Source organism: Rhineura floridana, chromosome 19 (genome assembly GCF_030035675.1).
Source record: "Rhineura floridana isolate rRhiFlo1 chromosome 19, rRhiFlo1.hap2, whole genome shotgun sequence".
Taxonomy (NCBI): Eukaryota; Metazoa; Chordata; class Lepidosauria; order Squamata; family Rhineuridae; genus Rhineura; species Rhineura floridana.
This window is the reverse complement of record NC_084498.1, coordinates 15264946-15285654: the sequence shown is the minus strand read 5'-3', so window position 1 is coordinate 15285654 and position 20709 is coordinate 15264946. Positions and strand designations below refer to the sequence as shown.

Here is a 20709-nt window from a genome sequence, read left to right as displayed (position 1 = left end):
ATCCTGGTCCCATTGTAGGCCAACATTTTGACCAGTTTTGTTAATACAGTATTTTGCTCGGTGATGAGTGTTAGAATGGAGTGTCAGGGATGTGTGCGGGCACACACAAGGGAAGCCACTGAAAGACACAACATTTTCATGTGCTAATATGTATGCAAATTTAGAAATGGTTACTAGAATTTAAATAGAAATACTATACAGATCTCACCATAGAGGGAGAGACTGTGAGCAGGTGGCCTGTGTGCCTGTTCAATCTATTGTCCACGAGCTAACTGTTGATGAGCAACTTCCCAGCCCCAGCTCCCTTTCTTAGGATTTGTGTTATCTTTAAAGTGGACTCAGAGTGGCGGCCCTTCACCTACAGGACTGTCCTCTGCAAAGGAGGATACAAATGCACCCTAGTTTGTGTGTGCAGGCTTTTGTGTATATACAACAAAAGGGGATAAAATGCTTCACACTGGACTCCTCCTATGATCCCATCGGCACTACACACATGAAGGAGCATCATACCACTTTAAACAGTCATAGCTTCTGCCAAACAATCCTGCAAATTGTAGTTTGTTAAGGGTGCTAAGAGCTGTTAAAAGAGACCCATCACAGAGCTCCAGTTCCCAGAGTGGATTAGCAATCAATCCCTCTTCCCAGGGAACTCTGGGAATTGTAGCTCTGTGAAGGGAATAAAGGGTCTCCTAACAACTCTCGGCACCCTTAACAAACTTCATCTCACAGGATTGTTTGGGGGAAGCCATGAGTGTTTAAAGTAGTATCACAGAGCTTTAAATGCATAGTGCAGCCTTTCCCAAACGGTGTGGCTCCAAATGTTGTTGGACCACAACTCCCATCAGCCTCAGCCATTGGCAATGCTGGCTGAGGCTGATGGGAGTTGTGGTCCAACAACATCTGGAGGCACACTGGTTGGGAAAGGCTGGTATAGTGCATCTGGGGCAGATGTGAATTGTCAAGCTACAGAAAAGCTTGTCGATAGAAACCAAAGGCAGAGAGCAACATCATAACGGACCATCAATCCAATTCAGCAACCAAATATCAAAACAGCTTACCAGTGTAGCAGCCCTTCAGTTAATAATGTGCTACAGCAAACCCATGCCGGCATTTCCCACTGACTCAAAGCCGACAACTACGACTGACAGTGCTTTATGAAAATGGTAGCAGTTCAAAAGGCCCGAGAATCTTTTATTTGCACTAGGCACGACAGAATTGCTATAGAAGCAGAATATAGAGAGGTGATGATGAAGAGCTGGTGCAAGCCATGGATCCCATCAAAATGTGCTGGCTATGCACATGAAGATATGGTGGGTTTTTTTTTTTTTTTTTAAAGAATCCCCCTGACAACACCTATTGCGAGGAGCTATGAAACTGGTTTCAAAAGTCAATGAGGCTGTTCCTTGCATATTTTTAAAGGGGGGAAAAATACACACACACGTAATAAGCAAACCAACCATGTGCAAATAAATATATTTGACCCAGCCTTCTAAAAACAAAAAGGAACAAAACATGAAAATCCTAGTTTCATTTGCCAAGGATGCTTTCTAGCCTAGCACAGACAAAATACTGCTGTAAAATGGGTCAATTCTATAAAAAACATGCGCACAGGGGAGGGGAGGAGGCATCACCACAAAAAGGCATCCCACAGGTCTGTCCGACAGGCATTTGCTTGCAGGCACAATATCCTCAGCCCAAATACACAGAAAACACACAACCATACAGAAACACACACACACACACACAGGCTGCCTTCTCTTTTTTGGCTATGTAGTTGCCTTAAATTGGGGGGCTGTGGTGGTGGTTGGGGAGAATTCTGAAAAAGTGGAAGAGCTAATAAAAGTTGTTCGTTTTATAAAAAACACAAACGGTGAAAAAAATGAAACACACACAACATCAAGATCTTTCCCTCGAGTTTTCAGAAAGTGTGGACCTTCGAACGGCGCATCCGTTTAGAAAAAAACAAGTAAAGCAAACTATTATTGGTACTGAACATTTTCAACCTATCACTGCTTGTCATAAAGAGAACACAGACTGCGTGATTGTTCATTTCTTTTTCTCCCCACAAGCATAAAATACAGTACAGATAAAACACAATTACACTATACATTATATCGTATACATATTAATATATACTAACTTGGTAATATATATTAATATATATATATACACACACACACATATACATACACACTTGTAGTGCAATTTTTTTAAAAACAACAAACAATGTATGAGCCAATGGGAGGTGGGTGGGGAAGGCAGGAGAACAGCATTCCTAGAAGTTATGACAGTTTTGGATCACTGCAGGATACCAAGCGTCCATAGTTCAAGTTCATAATGTCCGTAAAGTGCTCCTTTGATTCACAAAGCTAGTGAGTGTGTGTGTGTGTGTTGCTTTTATTGTCTCCTGTCCCTCTGGGAGGATGGATCACTTATCTGGCCAATAGCCAAAAGCAGCACAGATGGTTTCTCAAGCTGGACACGTGTTGATGGGAGGAGAAGGGTTTAACCATGCATCTACTTAACAACTCCCTTTTGGGTGACGAAAAACATTTTGGCTATTTGAGACCGATGCAATATAGTTTAGAGTCACGTTTTGTTGCTCCAGTCTGTATTTAGATATAGCTCTATCTATATAAAAAGTTATCTTTAGCTCTGTCCATATCCAACAGTAAATGACGAACGGCTTCCCTCCCACCCGACCCTCCTGCTTCTGTCTGTCATGCAGGTGAGGTACTCTGAACTCAAGATTTCCAGCACTGCTGTAGAAGACTAAAGAGCCAATGTTTCTCAAGCAAGGTGAGCTTGGGGCTTTCACCGCCATGTGATCGCTGTTGTTCTTCCCATGCAGCAAGAAGGGAGAGCGTCATAAAAGCAGACAAATTGCAGTGCCCTAGAACGCTCCCAAGTGATTGGCTATCAGCAGATGGGGGGTGAGGACATAACTGGCCTAGACTGTAAAATTGACATTCTTTCTAAATAACGGTGTCCCCTTCTGGAGAAACTTCTTCATTCCATGGCAGAAGCGTTTGATGCATCCACTGCCAGCAGTGGACCATGGTGCTAGAGCATCCCCAACACTCAGGACAAGGCCAGCTCAGCGACAGCTCTGTCCTCTGCAATCAAAGCATGAAGGACGTTTGATCCTTTTCAAAATGTATTTCTCCAGCTCTCTTCCACCAAATGGTGAGTGGGGTGGGTGGAACAAGCCTTCTGTATCTGTCGCCACCTTTCCCCCTACTTTGTATTCAGACAAAAATATCGTAACAATTCTTGCTGCTGTCCCTGAAAAAGAGAGGCGGAGAGAGCCGATGTCCAAGCTGGGGGGTGTTGTGTTGGGCAAGTTCTCCTTGAATCGTGCCAAAACAGGGACATCACATCTGAAAAAAATTGTCGCCAAGGGGCTCGCTCAAATAGGGCTCACCCATCTCAGCAGCATGTGTTTAGAGACCGAAAGTGATAACCTGCAGAGCTAAGGGCAACAGGCTTTTTCATCACGCACAGATCCCGGATAGGAGAGCCGATAGCCTGCGTTCAATGCACATTTTACCTGAAAAAGAGAAAGGGGGCAGGGAAAGAGTCATTTGTCAATCCTCCTGACCCCAGCAACACCAACATGTAACACGGACTGGTTTGCACGTAACACTAAACCACTATTTAGCACAACCTTCTCAATCTGGTGCCCTCCAAATGTTGTTGGATTCCTACTCCCCTCATCCCTAAACACTGGCTGCAATGGTTGGGGCTGATGGGAGTTGGGAATACAATAACACTGGGAGGGCACCAGGTTGGGGAAGGCTGGTTTAAGCATTATGTACAGGAGCCCCTGTGAGCCCTAGCAAAGCCTTTGACTCAGGCACTCTCCCCTCCTTTTCCTACATGGCCAGGAGGAGGTATAAAGCAGGATTCAGTTTCACTTCTCCCAATTCCTGGCTTGACATTACATACAAACCAGGAATTGTGGTTTCAAAGTAAACTCTAGTTTGTTGAATAGGCCAGATTCTTACCCATGATATGGCTTGTTTTGCAATCAACTCCTATGAACCAGGAGTTTGTGGTTTAAAATACACTTGAGTTGATTGCAAAACAAGTGTATTTTAAACCACAAACTCCTGGTTCATACTCGACATCAGAGCCAGGAATTGTGAAAACAAACTGAATCCTGCTTCATTCCCCTTCCCAGCTGCACAGAAAGAGGAGTGGTGGTGGGGATCTTAGTACTGATGGGAATTTTTTTATATACAAACAATAAGCAAAATATATTCTTTGGTAAAGCTCAGTAGGACTTACTTCTGAGTAGACAAGTGTAGGATTGCACGGTGCATGTGTTACAAACTTGTAAAACTGTCCTGCGTTATACCACCCTGAACTCCGATTTGCCTCAGATTATGGAACTGCAGATCCGCTCTCCCCTTCAAATCTGCTCTGCCTATGATCCACCAACTCCCCCTGAATTCTCATTTAAATCTAGGAGAATTTCAAAAATTAACCTGGAACTCAGTTTGCTTTGGCTTTTATTTCTTTAGCTCATATGAGTCTCCCCACTCCCAAGCTTCTGCAACCGATGGACCTGTGCACATTGCTTTTTTACAGTGTTTTTGCAGTGTTTTAACACTGTACACATGACTGCATCAACACACTTTCTGTGGTGTTTTACCCATGTGCATCAGGAAGACACCCCACAAAAAATAATACTGATGGTACAGCTACATTGTGCAATGTACGGTCACATCTCTCTCTCAAGTATGTGGTGAATCCTTACATTTATTAATGTTCTCGATGTCACCTTGCTCGGTGATGATGTTCAAGAGTCCCTCCATGAGCAGCAACGCTTTGTGGTATCGTTGGGCACAATCCTCTCTGTGATGGAACATCTCATCCAGCGCTGCTGCCTGAACCTGGAGAGGGGATGCCTCCAATGGTTATTCTGCTAGCAAGTGTTGCTTACAATCTACCTCAATGGACTGGATTCACACACAGGCAAAGATACACACACACACCCAAATGCAAAACTGCTCAGGCACACATTTTCACAAGGCCTTCTTAATGCGAGGATGGGTGGGGCTGAGCACACACATTCTATCTGCTTTGGAATTCCATCTCCAGTTCACCAGCAGCCTGGACAAGCAGAAGGAGCTGGCTGATTCTTCTGCCTTTTCTTGCACTCCTAGAGGAAAACCCCTTCACACTGACCCATCCCTGTCACAGGCAGCATCACCTGACTATTTCAAACCACGAATAAGTCACCTACGCTGATATTAATTGCTTTTGCCAAAGAGAAAGAGGGCATCTTCAAAAGATTTAGGCAGAAAGCAGGAGACTGATGATACTGGGGGTCAGAGGAAGCTTGCTTTTCACTTTGGCCCCCAGGAAAAGAGACAGAACGTTCATAACTGGAGTCTAGTAAAGCAGAAGGAAGTATGCCAAAGACTACCAGAGGGATCAGGGTGGAAAGGCCCCTGCGAAAGCCCAGAGGCCAGTAAAGGATCCACTGAGCCATGAAAACTAGCAATCTTGCTTCACTCAGAGCGCCCAGGGAGGTCTTTCCTACGAGTACTGTTTCCACCTGTTCTGGGCACTCGATGCAAAGAGGATTCTGTGGTTTGCAGAAGACTTTGAAGAGAGTGCAAAGCCCTGAAGACAACCCTGAAGACCAGATGTGACCATCTGAAGCTGCTGCCTTATAGCAAGTCAGTCTGTCGGGTCCATCTAGTCCAGCACTAGATCTACTTTGCTTGCTAGTCTGGAGACCCTTGCATCCCTGGGGTGGCCCAGGATTGATCTTCTGCGTTTACTACTGAGCTATGGCCTTCTTCCCACCAGAAGGTCATGCTCTGTGCAAAAGAGTGCATTCCCAGAGAACTGGGGGGGGGGTCCTCTTTCTGTTTGCACATTCCATCAATCCCTTGCTGCTAATGCAAATTAGGGAAGGGGGATTTCTTGTTCATATCCTGAAGCCAGACCTATGCAAAGGACAGGGGAAATGGTGCTAGGGTATATATATATGTGTGTGTGTGTCCATTTCTAGAGCTCAGCAAAGGCCACCACAGACCCTCAAACACCAAAATACAAAAACACATATACAACCCAGCAACCACAACAAGCATCTTTCCTACCATGTGCACAGCGTGGCTGAAGATGAGCTTTTCAGCTGTGATGCTGTTGATGCGATCCATGAGCTTCTGCTTATCCAAGAACCATCTTTGCAACCTCATGTTCAGGCAATGACAAGAGGACACACTGGATTTATACAGGTCATTGAGCTTCCTCACAACTAGGAAACAAGAGAAAGAGGAGCAGGTGATATAAAATCATAGGAGGGCTTCCAGTTCCGGCCATTCCTCATCCACAGTCTCTCAGTGTTTACATGTTAGTCCTACTTAGAGCAGACCCACTGGAATTTATGAACTTAACGCTCAGGTTCATCAATTTCAATGGGTTTACTCTGAGTAGGACAAACACTGGATACAACCCTTCCACCCCCAACAGCCAGTCAGCATTCCATGCCCAGGTCCCATACAGTCAAAGAATTTGCCCCTGTGGCGAAGGGGAAATTGAATCCAACGTGCACGTTTTATTGAGATGCCCTTTTTATCGTGATTTAAGGCAACAGCTAATTTCCCCTATTTTAATTTCCTTCCCAGGTAGACCAGAATCCTTTTATGTTGATTATTTATTGGGAGATTACTCCCCACAAGTTACATATAAAGTCGCCAAATATATTGCGGCTTCTATTTCTTGTAGAAAAGTACAGGTCAAATCCTTGTTAAAATCTTGATTGGTTGTACTAATTTTAAATTGTAATACATTTTATCTGTTTTTATTTTTTTTGTATTTTCTGTATCTGGTCTATGACTGAAATAAATTGATTGATTGACTGATTGATTCCATGGCCCAGAATCTTTTGCATGCCCAGTCCTTGTTGGTTGATTTGGGGTTCCTCATGAAAGTTCCCCCCCCCCCAAGACTTCTAGTACTTCTGCAAACTTTGGGTTCCCACAACTTTGATGGGTACCCACCATCTTGTGCATAGATGGCGCTGTAATACAATGATTGTGTAAACATTCTTTTCTTCTCTGGACGCTGTTTTCCTCTAGTACTCTCCAAACAACTCGTGCCAAGAAATGAATGATTCAGCCTGCCGGGTGACTGCATATTATTTAACAGCAGAGGCACAACATGTAATTATTAAGTTGCACCCACATCAATTATCGCTAAGCCCTCGCACATAGCTAAGTGCTGAAATATTCAGAACAGGCGACGTGTTTTCCAGAACCAGCAGTCAGAATGCGTGTGGAGGCCCGTAGCAGCATTCAGATTTTAGAGCCAGCAGAACACAAAGCAAAGAGCAGAGTCCTAATTTGAGAGAGAGATAAAAACAAGTATGGACAGGACAGGCTGATCCCGCATGCTGGGCTAACTCAATTTTCATTTCACCCTGGGATGTAATGGAAGGAGGAAAGGGGGGGGGGAAGAGAGTTGGAGCACTGCAAGCTTCAGATCAGATTGGTCTATCTATCCAAATATCTATCTGCTGAACTGGGAGCACCTCTTCGGGGTCTCTGGTGAAGGCCTCTCTCACCATTTGCTATCAGATCCTTTTAATCTGGGATACCTGGGAATGAACCCAAGGCCTTTGGCATGCAAGGCATGTGCTCTCCACCTCTGAGCTATGGTCCCTCCCAGCTGGAGACTGAACCCGAGATCTTCTGCACGTAAATCATGCCGACCTATACTCCGCCCCGCAAGATCATTTGTGGAGGGCAGATAGGGGCAACCAGGCCTTTCTAAACAGGCTACCACACAAACTGGACCCCTGAAATGTCGCTCAGTATTTCCCTTACCCAGCTACTGAAAGCAATATGGCTTAGAAATTCTAGATTAGGGGAAGGGGCGTAGCTCAATGGTAGAGCATCTCTCTTGCATGCAGATGCTTCCTGTGTACACCCTGGACCCTGATGTCACTTCCTTGGCTCGAAGGAGTGGGACAACCATTAGGATTCATGTCTCCATTGGGGAACTCCATTGGCTCTTCAGGCAGGCTTTTGGGGTGGGTTAGGTTTTATTATTACTGTTGAGATTTTTAATGTATTTGTATGTTTTTATTTTGTATGTCGCCCAGAGTGGCTGGACAGCCAGCCAGATGTGCGACTAATAAATTTAATAAATAAATAAATAAAACGGCTTTTAAAACGTAGGTGAGAAGAGCAGAGCTGGTCGAGATGGCAGGGGCAGACCCGTCTTCCCTTTTTGTTTGGAAGAGCTCAACAGTACAGACTGTAAATACATGCTTGTTGGCACAGCTTTCTCCCAAACAACGCTGGGATCTGTAGTTTAGCAAAGATACAGAAACTTCTCTATTAGGAGTCCCTTCTATTAGGAGCCCTCACAGACTACAGGAGACTGAAGTACTAGCACTGAATGAATTCAAGTCTGGTGTAGATATGCTCCTTTTAACCCCTCCCCCCTCGCAATCTCTAGGCTTGCCTATAGCAGGGATGGGGAACCTGTGGCCTTCTAAATGTTGTTGGGCTCCCAACTCCCACTAGCCCCAGGCCGCATGGCCAATGGTCAGAGACTATGGGAGTTCTAGTCCAGCAGCATCTGGGGGACCAAAGGCTCCAGATGAACAAGCACTTCATGGTGGAAATAGGTCTCTGAAGACCCATGGCTCCTCCAAGCTTCTGAAAAATGTGTTACCTCTCACCTGGCTTTTTTTGGGGGGTGAGGGGGAGTGAAGGAAATGCTAGAGGATTAGTGCTGTATACCTTCTTGCTTTTCATCTTATCCACCTAAACCATTCATGACATAAAAAAAGGCCCCAAATCTTCAGGGAGCATGAACCTGCATCTATGATTGACACAACTAGGGCCAATTGGCAGGGACAGGAGGAGGTGGGGGGGAGAGAGCGAAAGAGAGCACGAGAGAGAGCACGAGAGAGAGAGAGAGAGAGAGCACGAGAGCCATTTGGCCTGAGCCTCAAACTCAAAGGGCATCCCAGATTAGTCAATTGCTAATTTTTTGACATTTGATAAGTGTTGTCACTTGTTCTTATGTGCAACTGCTTTTGTGCACGTTGGACCAAAATGCAACACCTGCTCTCACTGTAGAGCTGCAAATGTAAGCAACTTCAGAACATAAGAGCAGCCCTGCTGGATCCGACCACTGGTCTATCTCGTCCAGCATCCTGTTCTCATAGTGGCCAATGAGATGTCCACGGGAAGTCCACAAACAGGACCTAAACACAAGAGAACTCTCCCCTCCTGCAGCTTCCAGCAACTGGTAGTCAGCAACATAAGAGATGTGATTTGGTAAAACTCTTTTTTTTTTGCTAACTGATACAGATTTTGTCATAATATTTTGTAAAATGTTTATCAATATTAACAAAAATATATTGGTTCTGATGGTACAAGATTAGACTGTGATGACTGTATTATATAAACAAATCCCTCACTCTAATTTGGAGGGTGGGGGTGCCTTATTTTGTAATTTTTAAATTTTTGTTTTGGCTTGGGACCTCAAAAGTTGGAAGTGGCCTGGACCAATGCCATCGCTGGATGCAAGGTTTACCTTTCGGAGCAAGAATTGCTCCTTGCTAAGTTGAAAAAACGGGGCAATTCTCCTAGCATCCCAGACTGAAACAGTGGATCAGGATGCATGCCATGCTGAAATCATAAGGACCAAGTGGGCTGAAGAATTCCCTTCCCTCTCTCCGCATTTGAATAAGAGCTCTTACTTTGCTTGACGGTGGAGGAGAGGCACAGCTTGCCTGCCCGGATCTGGTCTATGGCCATCTGCAGACCGGAGGACAGCAACTCTGCTACCTTCAGGTACAGCACCAGTTGTTCTGCATAGCTGCAAAGGAAGCGCAAGCAAATTAATGGACCTGCCATACCCATAGCTGCAGAACAAGCACGTGAAGCTGCTTGAAGACCAAGTCAGGCCATCAGAATCTCTTGGGGGCCTCCCCAAATCTGGTCCTTTACCTCCATTCTTTGCTGAGTAGGCTGATCTGGTCAGCCACGACACTCTCCTGGAGTTGGTACTCAGCAGCCACCGAACTACTCATCTCGCTGGCGCTCCCTTTGATGGCTGCAATCTCCATAACGTAGTGGACAAAGGCCAGAGTGAACCGCAAGCTGCGAAGGATGTCCGTGTGCTCTTGCTGTAACCAGAGAGACAAAAGGGACACAGGAACTCATTAGCAGGTCAGCTCTAGAACACAGTGATCAAAGTGCAGTGGGTTCATTCAAAACTCAAAGATCAATATCTAGTCCTAGACTGTGACCTTTAAGCTAGGGATGGGCAACCTTTTTTATGCTGAGGGCTGCGTTCCTTTGGGGGCGATCCTTCGGGGGAAACATGGCAGCAGTGGGTGGGGTCACTTCTTTCTCTGTGCCACGCCCTCTCTCTCTCCCTCTTCCTGCCAGCGAAGGGACAGATTGCTCTTGCCAGAGGTCTGAAATTAGGCTGAGAGCCACAGGTTGCCCACCCCTACTTCAAAACAGGAAACTGCTAGATTCCACCGACTGAACTAGATGGAAGCTGATCCAGTGCAACTCTTGCTGGATTACAATAAAAACTCCATCTATTCAGCATTCTGTTCTACACAGTGCCCCACCAAAAGCTTTCATAAATCCCACAAGGAGTGCCTGGAAACAATAGTCCTCCCTTGCTATTGGTCCCTTAGTAACTGCTACACAGGGATAGACTACCTCTAATCCAGGAGGTTCTCTTAACCTACGTACCATGGTTGCAAGCCACGGTTACCACTAGGATGGGCCCTCTTCTTTACTAAGTTATTAGCTTATGCTTCCTTTAGTTTCTCAAACTACAGCACCTCTAGTGAGGGCATTGACAATATGCAGATTTATTTAAATTTAAAACTGATCTGTTAATTGGCTAAGCTTCAGGAGCATCATCCAAAAGTAATTATTTAAACGACATTGACAGCCCATCTTCAGAGAGGCTTCTTGGGCATACCCAAATGGAAAACAGTCCATCTGGGGTGGGGTGGGAAGAAGATTGTAGGGTAACCTGGGCCTCACCCGCTCTCCAGTTTGATCCTCAAAGCGGCCAGTCACCAATGGCTTCTTCTTAACCACAGTTAAGAGATCTGGCAAGAACACAATGCCCTGGTCGCTGTGGGAACCGGCCACTACGTTTCAAGGAGCCTGAAGTTCAGTCTCCTTCAGGAAGCACTGACATGATCCAAATATCAGGTGTAATCAAAGCTTCCACGACTGATGGAGAACATTCTGACATCATCAGCCCAATATTTCACTTGCTATTTATTATCTGTCATGGTCTCTACTTTTACTGTTCACAGACCTTTAAATTCTACCCTCCTTTCACAGGATTCCTGTAAAGATAACGTCTTCTCCTGTATACAGATGGAAACCTGAGGCAGGCTTTATTTCTCGGGGAGCTCCTGGCTTAGATGAGAGCCTTCTCAAATCCATTAAAAAAAACAAACCTCCACTCCATTCATGGGAACACAAGCTACAATGTGATGCTGTCTTCCCTTCATTGTCCATAGCAACCAAATTGGCCAGGGGGTTGGGAGCGCCTTCTATTAGTACAGAAGTCAAAAAGGCCTCTCTTGCTTAGAAAAGAAGGCAGCTGTGAGGCAAATGGCAGCCGTATATATCACAAAAATGAATGGAAGGAACCAGAAATACAAAGTGCTCAAGGATAATTAACACACTGTAGGTTTTAACAAAAATATAGCAAGCATTCTTCCCAAATGTGGTGTCTAGTTGACCACTGGAACTCACTACCACTACACCTTTTTTAAAGTTTTAACATTTCTAAGCTGCAATTCTCGGCTGCAAGCAGCCCCTGAAAGCAAAACCCAATCCATAAAAAAAAAATCATGACTAAAAATAGCTGCGATGATCAAACAAACAAAAACAAACTGGCAGAGATAAAATAATGTCTTAATTAACCCCGTAGTTATAGCAGATCAGATGCTGGTCTAGAACCGTGGAGATCTGGCTTCAAATCCCCACTCAGCCACAGAGCTCTTTTAAGTGGCCTCAGGCAAACCATTTTCCTACTCCAAGGCTGCGGAACCTTTGGCCCTCCACATGTTGTTGGACAACAACTCCCATCAGCCCCAGCCACCATGGTAAATGGTTAGGGATGATGGGAGTTGTAGTCCAGCAACATCTGGAGAACCAAAGGTTCACTAGCCCTCTCCTAGGCTAACCTACCTCACAGGGTTATTGTGAAGACTGAACAAGACCTCTTTAGAGAGCAAAGATGATAAATATTCACTAAGATCAGGGACACTGGAAATGCACATGGCAGTGGGTACACTGCACAGCTACAGAATACAGCATCTAAACTTTTCAAGCAATTGTTCCCACTCTTAATGATTGCGTGCAGGTAGCAAACAGGGATATGACTGGTGGCTGCTACGGTACAGCAGGGGAAGAGGAAGAGCTACGCACTCAAGCCCCAACCTAGAGCTGCAGAAACTCAACACAGCTGACATCTTTGTTCTTTTATCTCCAATCGTCTTAAGGACTAGAAATTTGCTTTCAGTAAAACCTGGGAAGCTAATAATAAAAATGCCATGCCAGACATCCAGTGTCCATGCCAGACAAGCCCAGAAATGTGTGGAATATACACAAGACTGCAAGGTATCAATGAAGCTGGCCTTATTTATTTTTCATCTCGGTTCGCGGGGTCAGTGGGCGGCATGCGACTCACTTCCATGAGCGTCTCCTCTGGTAGCTCAGGTGCTTCAAAGGTAACTGCTCCTTCCAGGTTGGCAGTGACGGGATCAGCCAAAGTGTACCTGACACCCGACGGGGCTTCGAGCAAATCCCCAGCAGCCCCCATGATTAAGTGCCGTCCACTGAAAGATCCTCCGGAACTCAGGGAGCTAGAAGACCCCACTAAAAAGGTTGAAATAAAAACAGAAAAAAGTTACCTAGACATGAAGCCTCAGGGCAAAGGGAAGGGGGGGAAATCAATTCTTACCCCTTTTTGATTATTTATTAAACTTGCTGAACACAGATTTCATTCCCATTAAATTATATTTTAATCCTCAGCTATCTTTATTAATCCCTTCAACAAAGTACAAACAGCCTTGTTTTATAGAACTGATCGTCCCAATGACAATGTGAATGTCAGCAATGTGAACAGCGTTCCATGTGAGCGGGAGCGTCTTCATTTGGTGGGGATGCATGTATGGAGCTCTTCCTGCAATAAATAGCCTCCACATGTATGCCAGCGCTCCAGTGCATGCCCAGGACCCAGTGGAGCTTTGGATGGAGCCAAATCGCCCAAGCTTTCTTATATCTCAAAAGTCACCACTGCAAAAAAGGCCAGAGTCTACAGAGTCAGTGGCTCAAGAGTTCTGGTGTAACAGGGTGTTACAAGCAGCAAGCCCACCAGGTTTAGGTAGTGTGTGTGTGCATGAGTGCATGTGTGAGTGAGTGAGTGAGAGAGAGAGAATAAGAAGACAAATCCAACTCCCTTCCAGATAACAGTATCAAGAAGGCAAGGACCATTCACTACCTGAAAACATTCTGGTCCTGGTGGTCTGGGGTGGTGTCATCCCACTGGGAGGGGATCCAACAGTAAAGACCACTGGGGAGGGGCTTGCAGAGCCACCATCCCTGGCCCCAGAGTGTAGGTTTCCTCCATACACAGTAGAAGGTGCTGTGGAGAAAGAATGACAATACACCAAGCGGCATGAGTTAAGATCAACAAGATGTTGTACAGCAGTCTGTATGAGAGTCATAAAAGATAGACACAGAAGGCAGTCAATGTGGCAGAGTGGTTAAGAGTGCTGGACTATGACCTGAGATTCCAGGGGTCACATCCCCACTCAGCCATGAAGCTCACTGAGCGGCCTTCAGTCTGATCAGCCTAACCTACCCCACAGGGTTGTCATGAGGATAAGGGAACTACGTATACCGCCTTGAGCTCCTTGAAGGAAAGGCAGGATTCAACTGTAGTAAATAAATAAGAAGGAGCAAAACAGAACAGAATCTCAGTGCTTCCCATCTCCCAGTACCTGTGATTTCCATGGGCCTCTCATTGTTCAAGCTGTCATTGCTGCCGGCTTCCCCAAAAGCAGCTTTGAGAAGTAGATCAGTGAGGCGGCCGGTGCTAAGCGACCTGAAGAAAAGAGGGAAATGAGAAGACAACAAGAAGTGTCTTTGAGGAAGACACACAGACTTTGTGGATTTCTGCTTGCAAAGGGCAGGTGGCGCATTGTGGTCTTCAAAGAGGAATACATTTTCTTGAGGGGGTCTCTATGGAACATCAAGTCTGCAAGCTGAGACGGCTACAGCCTCTCACTTGAAATGGAGGCCTCCTTAGCAGGCAGATCTGTGGGGCCTTTGAAACGCCTGCCAGCTGGGAAGAGCTCGATTTTGAGCTTGGAATGGAAGCTGTGCCTCAACCCCCAAAAGCAAGTAGATTTGCAAGGGCTGCCTCAGATCTGCCATATAGGGAAAATGCCATTTCACGTGCATGTATGCAGACAGACGGACAGACAGGCTGGAGTCCTCCCCGGCAGAAGATCTGGGTTATAAACTCATGAGCATCCCACTGCACCTGCAAGGTGCAAAAAACTCCACACGGGCAAAGAGCAACAGCAGAATATTCCAGGATGGGAGATACTGAGGCAGGACAGCTTGACCCCACCCTGAAAAGATCCAGATGGCGCACACAACCATCCCGCAAGTCATATTCTACTGTATCTCCATCGCCCTTCCACGCACATGGCATATGCAGTGCTAAATGGCGTAAGGTGAACCAAAATTCAACATCACAAATTAAAACCTGGCTTTTGCATTTTCACTGCTAAATCCAGCCTCCATTTGGCTAGAGCCACCATAGCTTGGATGCAGAAGACTGGGGCTCCCTTTACAGCAGACAGAAGGAAACACACAAGCTGAGGGGTCTGGATCCAGGTCGGGTCCAAGTCCACAGCAGGCTCCCAGATGCACACAACTCTATGCAATCATTACACACAAGGGTTAAACTGCCTTTTAAACCACTTTCAGGATAATATGTATACTAATAAGTGATCAATATCAATGTAGAACAGGTTTTGTAATTCCAAGAGAGCATTCAGCCTGTGGCCATGTGCACCTGCTACCCCTGTGAAGGACTCTGTTGACAGAACATGCTGGGAAGCCCAGCACAAAGGGAAAAGATGCATTAAAAGCAGAACCCTGCGTGTTGCAGCAATGAGATCACACAATCTCTTTCCCATAGGTTGGAAAAGGCGGCTAAGAGGGACGGACCTTCAGACTGAAATCAGAACGTTGTCTCTTGAAGTTTTGCTCTTAACAACAATAGCAGGATGAAGAACACCGTGTTCAAAAACCCACTTGCAGCCTTTTAAAAGGCTACATGGTTCAATAAAAGTGGTCACCTTGCAGACTACGTTATCACCATTCTCTAACCTGGTGGCCCTCCAGACGTTTTGGATCACAACCAACATCAGCCCAAGCCAGCACAGGGTCTGATGGGAGTTGTAGTCCAAAACATCTTGACGGTACCAGGCTGCTCTATATTAATTAAAAGAAAGTCTCTTAGAGCACAGGCGGGTGACCTGCGGACTCAGCCTCCTTTAATGCAACCCCCAGCTTCTCCTGAAACTGCCCCATTCTCCTCCCATTGAATCAGACTTTCCTCCTCTCTGGTTTTCTTTGTCACTTATATCTCCTGGCTTTTAAAATATGCCCCCCTGACCACTATGTACAACTGGAAGCGAAAAGTGATGCAAAGTTAACCAATGGATGTTTGTTTACTTTGCATGGCTTGGCGGGGGGGAGGGGGAGGAAGAGAAGGTTTTTGTTTGTTTCTTAGTCACCTGAGGATCTAGAGACAAGATAAATACCAAGGAACAGCATCATGGATTAGGAGCATGATTATCACACTGGATCAGATTTGGCGCCAGACCAAGTCTGCCATGTTGTCCAATCCAGGATGTCATCAGAGGAAACAGGAGGAGGAAGAGGATGACAGCAATTACAGAGCCATTCCATTCGTTTCTGGCTATCTGTGTGGATCTTCCAGCAGTCACGTTAAAGACTACCCCAAGTATGAGTGTGGCATCTCTCTAGCAATCTTGGCCAACTATGATAAATTGGGGGGTGGGGGAGGAGGCACGTGGGGGTCACTTTTAAGACAATTAAAGCAGTGCGCCTGCTTAGGGTCCCATGGGTTCAAACGTGCCCCTGCCTGGGACAATACTTGCTGGATTACAACCAACATCGGCTTGCTGCATCTGAAGTGCCCGTCAGGACCTAAGCCTGTGCTGCTTGTCCTTAGGTGCAAGGGGAGAGCTTCCTTATACCAGGTCAGACTCTTTTGTCCATCTGGTCCAGAGCCGCCCACTACGATCAGCAGCCGCTCTCTGGGATGGAGGCAGAGGGTCTTTCCCCTCACTTGCTGCAAGATCCTTTCAGCGGGAGAGCCTAAGGCAGCCTTTCCCAACCAGTGTGCCTCCAGATGTTGTTGGACCACAACTCCCATCTTTCCTGACCATTGGCAATGCTGGCTGAGGCTGATGGGAGTTGTGGTCCAACAACATCTGGAGGCACACTAGTTGGGAAAGGCTGGCCTAAGGAGTCAACCTGGGGTCTTCCGCACACAAGGTGCTCCATCACTAAAAGCTGTGGTCCTCCCCCCAATCTAACCCAGCCACAAATCACGCTTGCTGGGATAGAGGCCAGCAGCTGAGGAGTGAGCCAAGACACACTCCCTGACCCCTACCTGACTTCCAGGAGAGGACTGTTTCCAGGATTATTTATGATGTGACCAAAGGAGCCTTAAGAGTCTTGCCCCTTCGTCCTGTCACTTCCTGGGCCCCTATTTGACATGAGGGCAGAGGAGAGGCAGTTGTGGGAGCTCAAGGGGGGATGGTTACTGCATAAAGGCCCAGGGGCACAGGAATAGGATGCATGTAAGGAGAAGAGAGTGAAGGAGGTGGGTGGGGAATCATGGAAGGAACAAGAGCCTGGCAATGGAGGTGGCAGAGCAGTAACTCAGTGGCATCTGCAGAAGGTCCACCTACAGTCCTTCACATCTCCACACAGGGCTGGGAGTGTCCTCCGTTTGAAACCTGGACAGCCACTGCTGGTCAGTGTCAACCAGGTGTGGGGAGCCTTTAGCCCTCCAGATGTTGCCGAACTACAATTCTATCAGCACCAGCAAGTATGGCCAAGGGCCAGGGGAGATAGGAATTGTAGTTTGGCAATATCAGAAGGGCCAAAAGGCTCCCCACACCTGGTGTAGACAATACTGAGCTGGATGAGCTAAGGGTCTTGCTTGGAATAAAGCAGCTTCCGATGTGCCTTTGCTACACCCAACCTACGATGAGGAGAGCATCGAGCTGCTGGCCCAGGGAGCCAAAGAACTCCCCAGAAAGAAGCAGTGAATACAGTCTGCTGGGAATCAAAGGCCCACTTGGGGGAGACGGTCCTACTCTTGTGTGGGGAGGCTGGGAACAGAATGCGATATATGCACAGCTTGGAGAGCTGCCTATACAGAAGCTGAGGGCAAAAGGAGGGAGAGGCCGAGGAAGGAGGGCAAAGAAAGAGTGGGGAAAGGAGGTGAGTGAGCAAGGATGCTCGTCCTGAAGCCTGGGAAACTGGTTACGGTGGACCAGAAAGAAAGCCCCAGTATGCATAGCTGGCACCCCACACAGAGGTGAAGCGAGACACACTTAACAACCCTGCAAGTGCTTCTTTCTCATTACTGTAATAGGTTAGGAAAGCCTTTTTTTTCTTCTCCTGCTCCGCCCTCACCCCAAGCAAGGATCACAAGACCTTTCGCCCCAACTATTTTCGAGACAGTGGCAGCAGAGGACCACAGGAGGCCCCCTTGCTAGCAGGACAGATGGCAGCCACACCAGCAGCCACATTCAGCCTGTGGAATCACTAATGTGTGGAAACTGAGGTGTTTTGAAGATCACGTGATGTGAAATGAAAAGTTCCGTGAATGTATGAAAGGCAGTGAATCGGCATCCCTTGCACCTCATCATTGTACAGCAGAGCAGGCCATGTGCATTCTGAACGCCCTTTTTGTACAGCTTTGTACCTGCCCTTGACTTCATCCGTAGGCCTCAAGCCTAGGCCTGCCTGCTGGCAGTGGAAGTGGCCCATCTCCTTCAAGTCTGGCAGAGTCTTGTTCCTCGTTGGGGCTATCATGACACCCTGGTGGGCCAGAAGGGCGAGCAGGTTCTGGGAGCTTGGGGTTTTAGTGAATTCAAAGGGTGACATTGCCTATTTAAAAATAAAAAAAGCAGGGATGAGGGAAAGAGGTGGTTTGCCAGAAATCATTCCTTCTATTCCTAATGTTCAGGGTAAGAGTGCTGTTGTTGATGCCACAGCTTATCTCGGCAGATATTAACAAAAAAATGCATTCCTCAAGGATGAAATGCAATCACACATTTAATCATAAGCACGTAGCATGCCCCTAAGACCGCGGAGGGTTCCTCGCTAATTGCTGTAGCAATTGAAATGGGCTGTGCTAGATGCTGTATCATTTATTTTCATTGCTTCTTTTCTTTCTGATGCTGGATTTCATTGTATTACAACTTGAATTCCAAAGAATGCAGTACAAAAGTCAACAATGAATCATAAAATACAATATACAATAGGCTTGTTTGGGAGGAAGGGTGGGATAATAAGAAGAAGAGGAAGAAGAGGAAGAGCAGAAGCAGCAATAAAACGCCATTAAAAGTCAATATGAATATTTAACACACCGCTCCCGCCCTTCATAGCCATGGCGCCTGCTGTTCTTCATAGGCACACTGTGACCCACCTGAATGAGTGGCCTTTGGAACACAGTTTGGAAACCCCTGTCCCAGATTACAACTTTACAAGACCACAAATGAGATCCCTCGAGCGGGAGGGGGACCAATACCTTTGTCGGGGAGCCCATTATAGTTGGCAAGGGACTCCTCTGCATAAATTCAGAAAACTTTGGCGAAGACCTCAGCGGGCGGCAAGGCTGCAGGACCTGCGCCTGTGCAGGCTGGCCAGCCGTGGCGTGGCTGAAATGGGCGACTAGAGGATCAGAGTACTGCTTGGTAATCTTCCGCCGGCAGGAATGCAAATCTGACAGATTGGGAGCGCTGTGGAGACGTGAGCCCATCCCTCGTGGGGAAGGGTCAGGGACTGAGGCACCTAGAAGGAGGGAAAGAGGGGGAAAGCATGGGCACCCATATATAAGAAAGAATGTGAGGGAAGAAACAAAACCTCATGATAATCCCAACCATGACCTACCAGGAATGGGCACCCGGCTTCTCATCTCTGTTCCAAAGGGAGGAGAAGGAGTAACAGTCTGATCAGGCTGCTCTGGAATTGTTCCAACTTGAAACAAGACAAGACAATAAATTGCATGTTCGTATGCAAATAGATTTCATTATAGCAAAATCTGTATCCCAATCTGATTTTAAAAAATGCTGAAAACCTATACAGTATAGAAAACAATAAATCTCGACAAGATACAGTTAGTCCAACGTTCCTAGGCTCCATTAAGATTGTGAGATATCCCAAGAATATATAAAACTGTCACACCGAGTCAGGCCATTTGGTACCTCTTGCAATCGTAGAGGTTAGGACAGAAGCCTCCTTGATGTCTTTTCAAAAGATCCATTTCTTTAGGCTAGGCTTCAGCTGTCAAGTCTTTCTATGGCAGTTTAGGTTGATTCTGGGATTTTGTGTGTTTTCTGTTATTTGCATCTCTTCATAATTCACAGTAAACCATTTTTGAGCAACCAGAAAATGTATAAATCAAGGATAAGAGCCTGTAGCCCTCCAGATGTTGTTAGACTCCATCAGCCCCCATCAGTATGGCTAATGTTCAGGGATGATGGGAATCAGAGCCCAGCAACATCTGGAGAGTACAGGCTGCCCATCCTTGGAATATATAAATAAAATAGCTCAGCTAGTATGTTCTGACAGAAAGAAGTCTTCCTTTTCCTAGCCCTGCTCACAAGATCCTTTTAACTAGAGATGCCAAGGATTGAACCTTGAGGGATTATATACCCAATCAACCACTGCACTCTACAGGTGAGGGCCTCCTGCAGATACCATCTTATCAGGAGGCCCATTCTGCACAACACAGAAAGTGGACGTTTAGTGTTGTGGCACCTACCCTTTGGAATTGCCTCCTCTTAAATATTAGACAGGCACCATCTCTGTTATCTTTTCAGCGCCTACAGAAGACCTTCCTCTTTCAACAAGCCTTTTAAGTAGAGACCTTATCTCAGTCTGCGTCTGTGCTGGAATTGCTTTTGAAGATGTTTTAAAAGTTTTTTTTTAAAAAGATGTTTTTAAAAATATTTTGTTTTAATATATTTTAAAGACTATTTTTAAAGATGTTTTAGAGTGTTTTTAGTGTTTTTGTTTGCCGCCCTGGACTCCTACTGGGAGGAAGGGTGGGATAATAATAATAATTAATAATACATTAACAAAGCATGTGTGTTTCCACTCACTGGCAGCCCCATTCCCTTAAACCATTGTTGTTTTCAAATAGTTCCTCTCAACATGGAGAGGAACAGGTAGTTCTGGACCAAATAGAGCGAGGATGCTTCTAAATGAGAGTCACTGCTCTGATAAGGTTGCATCTGCCTTCCTGGAGAATGCTGATTGGGCAGATCCAAGAGAAACCAAACACACTGAGCTTTCCAGGCTCCCAGGTGAACGGTTGGATGGCTCTGACTAT

At 46.1% G+C, this 20709-nt stretch overlaps 1 protein-coding gene across 5 annotated transcripts in view; it reads right to left on the bottom strand.

The window, feature by feature from the left end:
- Nucleotides 1-873: 873 nt before the first annotated feature.
- The window catches only part of ULK1 (unc-51 like autophagy activating kinase 1), a 111875-nt gene continuing 92039 nt past the window's right edge, over nt 874-20709 (bottom strand). For all 5 annotated transcript variants that reach the window (XM_061602273.1, XM_061602275.1, XM_061602276.1 and 2 more), the window contains 11 exons: nt 19266-19352; nt 18904-19166; nt 18076-18260; nt 14033-14136; nt 13531-13674; nt 12718-12905; nt 9987-10165; nt 9737-9855; nt 6117-6274; nt 4763-4898; nt 874-3550 (listed from right to left, as the gene is read on the bottom strand). In XM_061602273.1, the coding sequence (XP_061458257.1) occupies nt 3495-3550; nt 4763-4898; nt 6117-6274; nt 9737-9855; nt 9987-10165; nt 12718-12905; nt 13531-13674; nt 14033-14136; nt 18076-18260; nt 18904-19166; nt 19266-19352 (1619 nt within the window). In that variant the 3' untranslated portion in view covers nt 874-3494. The remainder of the gene's footprint in view (nt 3551-4762; nt 4899-6116; nt 6275-9736; nt 9856-9986; nt 10166-12717; nt 12906-13530; nt 13675-14032; nt 14137-18075; nt 18261-18903; nt 19167-19265; nt 19353-20709) is intronic.